The 5010-nt window shown below is 64.2% G+C and overlaps 1 protein-coding gene across 1 annotated transcript in view; it reads left to right on the forward strand.

Annotated features, from left to right (window-relative positions):
- The window catches only part of LOC120505877 (RAS protein activator like-3-like), a 27478-nt gene that overhangs the window by 3410 nt on the left and 19058 nt on the right, over positions 1-5010 (forward strand). Inside the window, exons 3-8 of the mRNA XM_039716824.1 lie at positions 2-298; positions 1767-1888; positions 2770-2851; positions 3056-3114; positions 3962-4053; positions 4465-4588. Of these exons, the coding sequence (XP_039572758.1) occupies positions 2-298; positions 1767-1888; positions 2770-2851; positions 3056-3114; positions 3962-4053; positions 4465-4588 (776 nt within the window). The remainder of the gene's footprint in view (position 1; positions 299-1766; positions 1889-2769; positions 2852-3055; positions 3115-3961; positions 4054-4464; positions 4589-5010) is intronic.

Genomic DNA, 5010 nt, shown 5'->3' on the forward strand with positions numbered 1-5010 from the left:
CCCCCGGCCGCCCCCGAGCCCCCCGCCCTGCTCAAGTCCTACCGGTGGCGCACGGCGACCCCCGGGGGGGACCCCGAGAGGAGCGGGGGGTCCCCGGGGAGCCGGCGCTGGGCGCGGCTGCAGGGCTGGAAGCGCTCCTACAGCCACCCCGACACCGGCGACAGAGGTGGCGACAGAGGTGGCGACAGAGCCGGCGACAGAGCCGGCGACAGAGGTGGCGACAGAAGTGTCGCCAAGGCCAGCGCGCGGCGCTCGCTGTTCCGGAGGGCGTTCTCCGCACCCCCCAAGGCACCCAAGGGTGCGGGGGACAGCAGGGGACACGAGGGGACAGCGGGGGACAGCGGGGGACACGAGGGGACAGCGGGGGACAGCGGGGGACACGAGGGGACAGCGGGGGACAGCGGGGGACACGAGGGGACAAGGGCGCCCCTGCAGCGGTACCTGCGCTCCGTGGGCAGGAGGAGGGGACACGGGGACAGCGCGGGCGGGGCCGAGCTGGAGGGGACAGGTTTATGGGGTGAAGGATTTTGGGGTGAGGGGTTTTGGGGCGGGAATGGTGGATTTTGGGGTGATGGATTTTGGGGTGATGGATTTTGGAGTGGGGGGTTTGGGGTGGGGCTCTGGCACCGGCACCAAACCCGGCCAAACCGGCTCGGCACCGGCGCTGCCACCCACAGTGCTGGCACGGTGCCACCCGGGCTGTCCCTGCGTGTCACTGTCACTATCCCTATCACTGTCCCTGTCCCTGTCCCTGTCACTGTCCCTGTCCCTGTCCCTGTCCCTGTCACCGTCCCTGTCACTGTCCCTGTCCCTGTCCCTGTCCCTGTCACTGTCACACTGCCACCACCAGCACTGCCACCCCATGGACACGTGTCCCCTGGCACTGCCACGCTGGTGGTGTCACCTCCATGGCCACGTGTCCCTTGGTGTCACCTCACTCCTGGTGTCACCTCACTCCTGGTGGCACCTCCATGGCCACCTGTCCCTCGGTGTCACCTCACCCCTGGTGTCACCATCATGTGTGCCTCGGTGTCACCTCACCCCTGGTGTCACCTCCATGTCCTCAGTGTCACCTCACTCATGGTGTCACCTCCTCCTGGCCCCCCGGTGGCACGCCCAGCCCCTGTCCCCGCCGTGGGTGACAGTGACAGTGACACCCACGCCCGCTGTGTCCCCTCATTGGTGACAGTGACAGTGACACCCACGCCCGCTCTGTCCCCTCAGTGGTGACAGTGACAGTGACACCCACGCCCGCTGTGTCCCCTCATTGGTGACAGTGACAGTGACACCCACGCCCGCTGTGTCCCCTCAGTGGTGACAGTGACAGTGACACCCACGCCCGCTGTGTCCCCTCATTGGTGACAGTGACAGTGACACCCACGCCCGCTGTGTCCCCTCATTGGTGACAGTGACAGTGACACCCACGCCCGCTGTGTCCCCTCATTGGTGACAGTGACAGTGACACCCACGCCCGCTGTGTCCCCTCATTGGTGACAGTGACAGTGACACCCACGCCCGCTGTGTCCCCTCATTGGTGACAGTGACAGTGACACCCACGCCCGCTGTGTCCCCTCATTGGTGACAGTGACAGTGACACCCACGCCCGCTGTGTCCCCTCATTGGTGACAGTGACAGTGACACCCACGCCCGCTGTGGGTGACAGTGACAGTGACAGTGACAGTGACAGTGACACCCACGCCCGCTGTGTCCCCTCATTGGTGGCAGTGACAGTGACAGTGACACCCACGCCCGCTGTGTCCCCGCAGTGCCACCCCCGGGGACGTCCCCGCCGCCGGTGGCCGCGGTGCCACCCGATGCCACCGTGTGGGACGTGTCCCAGTTCTCGCTGCTGGACGGGCGCCTGGTGGCACTGGGCAGGGACCGGGAGGTGAGCGGGACACCGGCGGTGGCACCTCATGGTGTCCCCAAGGGGGTGGCACCTGGCACCTCGCCGTGTCGCCGGGGCTGGCACCTCATGGTGTCCCCAAGGGGGTGGCACCTGGCACCTCGCCGTGTCACCGGCGGTGGCACCTTGTGATGTCCCCTGGGTGTCAAAGTGGCACCTCACGGTGTCACCGAGGGTGGCACCTCGCAGTGTCCCCTGCAGGTGGCACCTCGCAGTGTCCCCAAGGGGGTGGCAGGTGGCACCTCATGGTGTCCCTTGAGGTGGCAGGTGGCACCTCGCAGTGTCCCCTGCAGGTGGCACCTCGTGGTGTCCCCTGGAGGGTGGCAGGTGGCACCTCACGGTGTCCCTTGAGGTGGCAGGTGGCGCCTCGCGGTGTCCCCAAGGGGGTGGCAGGTGTCCCCTCGTGACCCTGCGGTGTCCCCAGGGGGTGGCAGGTGGCACCTCGTGGTGTCCCCAAGGGGGTGGCACCTCGCCGTGTCACCAGGGGGGGTGGCACCTCACGGTGTCCCCTGGGTGGGAGGGTGGCACCTTGCAGTGTCCCCAGGGGGTGGCAGGTGGCACCTCGTGGTGTCCCCAAGGGGGTGGCACCTCGCCGTGTCACCAGGGGGGGTGGCACCTCACGGTGTCCCCTGGATGTCAAAGTGGCACCTTGCAGTGTCCCCTGGATGTCAAAGTGGCACCTCACAGTGTCCCCTGGGTGGGAGGGTGGCACCTCGCGGTGTCCCCAGGGGGTGGCACGTGTCCCCTCCTGACCCCGCGGTGTCCCCAGGGGGTGGCACCTCGCAGTGTCCCCTCCTGACCCCGCGGTGTCCCCAGGGGGTGGCACCTGGCAGTGTCCCCTCCTGACCCCGCGGTGTCCCCAGGGCCCCTGGCAGAGCAGGACCCGCGCTGGCAGTGCCACCTCCGAGGCCACCAACCTGTCCCCAGCGGGCAGGAGGGACCCGGGTGAGGACACGGGGGTGACAGGGGGGTGACACAGGGGGGTGACACAGGGGGGTGGCACAGGGAGGGTGACACAGGGGGGTGACACATGGGGGTGACAGGAGGGTGACACAGGGAGGGTGGCACAGGGAGGGTGGCACAGGGAGGGTGGCACAGGGGGGTGACACATGAGGGTGACATGAGGGTGGGTGCTGAGTGCCCCCCCAGAGCCGGATTTGAGGAGCCCCCGGAATGAGCCCCCCCCGAGCCAGGGCAGCAACGTCAAGGTGGGAGCGCGGTGGCACTGCCACTGTCACCTGTCACTGTCACCTGTCTCTGTCACTGTCACTGTCACTGTCAGTGTCACTGTGTCACTGTCACCTGTCAGTGTCACTGTCACCTGTCAGTGTCACTGTGTCACTGTCATTGTCATTGTCACTGCCACTGTCACTGTCAGTGTCACCTGTCAGTGTCACCTGTCACTGTCACCTGTCTGTGTCACCTGTCTGTGTCACTGTCACTGTCATTGTCATTTTGTCACTGTCACTGTCAGCTGTCAGTGTCACCTGTCAGTGTCAATGTCACTGTGTCACTGTCATTGTCATTGTGTCACTGCCACTGTCACCTGTCAGTGTCACCTGTCACTGTCAGTGTCACCTGTCAGTGTCACCTGTCACTGTCACCTGTCTGTGTCACTGTGTCACTGTGTCACTGTCACTGTCACCTGTCTGTGTCACCTGTCTGTGTCACTGTCAGTGTCACCTGTATATGTCACTGTCAGTGTCACCTGTCACTGTCACCTGTCTGTGTCACTGCCACTGTCATTGTCATTGTGTCATTGTGTCATTGTCACTGTCACTGCCACTGTCACCTGTCACTGTCACTGTCACCTGTCTGTGTCACTGTCACTGTCATTGTCATTGTCCTTGTCCCCTCTCCCTGTCCCATCCCTGTCCCCTGTTCCTGTCCCTGTGTCCCTGTCCTGTCACTGTCTCCATGTCCCTGTCGTTGTCCCTGTCCTGTCACCTGTCCCCCTGTCCCTGTCCCTGTCCCCCTGTCCCTGTCCCTGTCCCTGTCCCCCTGTCCCTGTCACCTGTCCCTGTCATTGTCACCTGTCCCTGTCCCTGTCCCCAGGGGCTGCTGTGGAAGAGGCTCCTCCGGGACAGGAAGAGCCGCGGTGGCACCAAGAGTGACCAGGGGGTGGTGGCACTGCCCGAGGGGGACAGGTAGGGGACACGGCTGCCCCGGTGACACTGCTGTCCCCTCAGGGTCCCGTTTTGGGGTCCCGGTGACACTTTTGTCCCCTTAGTGTCCCGTTTTGGGGTCCTGGTGACACTGCTGTCCCCATTTTCTTGCCCTGGTGACACTGCTGTCCCCGCAGGATCCATTTTTGGGGTCCCGGTGACACTGCTGTCCCCATTTTGGGGCCCTGGTGACACTGCTGTCCCCGTTTCGGGCCCTGGTGACACTGCTGTCCCCGTTTCGGGGTCCCGGTGACACTTTTGTCCCCTCAGGATCCTGTTTCGGGGTCCCGGTGACACTTTTGTCCCCTCAGGGTCCCGTTTCGGGGTCCCGGTGACACTTTTGTCCCCTCAGGGTCCCGTTTCGGGGTCCCGGTGACACTTTTGTCCCCTCAGGGTCCCCAGCCGCAGCGGCTCCCGCGAGTCCCTGGTGCCACCCCCCGAGCTGGACCTCACCGGGGACAACGTCACCGTGCGGCCGGTGCACGGCAGCGTGGTGGGAGAGAGGTTCTGCTTCCAGGTGAGGGGGGGACCCCGAAAAAGGGGGACCCCAAAAAGGGAGCCCCCAAAAAGGAACCCAAAAATGGCACCCCAAAAATGACACCCCAAAAAAGGAGCCCTAAAAATGGAGCCCAAAAAGGGAGCCCTAAAAAAGGCAACCCAAAAATGGCACCCTAAAAAGGGCACCCTAAAAAAGGAGCCCTAAAAAAGGCACCCCAAAAAGGATCCCAAAAATGGAGCCCCAAAAATGACACCCCAAAAATGGCACCTCAAAAAAGGAGCCCCAAAAAGAGAACCCTAAAATGGAGCCTGAAAAAGGGAACCCAAAAAGGGCACCCAGACCTTCATTGTCCCCTCATTGTCCCCCCGCTGTCCCCTCGTTGTCCCCTCGCTGTCCCCTCCCTGTCCCCTCCCCAGCCCCCCCCTGTGCCCTCTTTGTCC

Source organism: Passer montanus, unplaced genomic scaffold (assembly GCF_014805655.1).
Source record: "Passer montanus isolate IOZ18808 unplaced genomic scaffold, ASM1480565v1 scaffold362, whole genome shotgun sequence".
Taxonomy (NCBI): domain Eukaryota; kingdom Metazoa; phylum Chordata; class Aves; order Passeriformes; family Passeridae; genus Passer; species Passer montanus.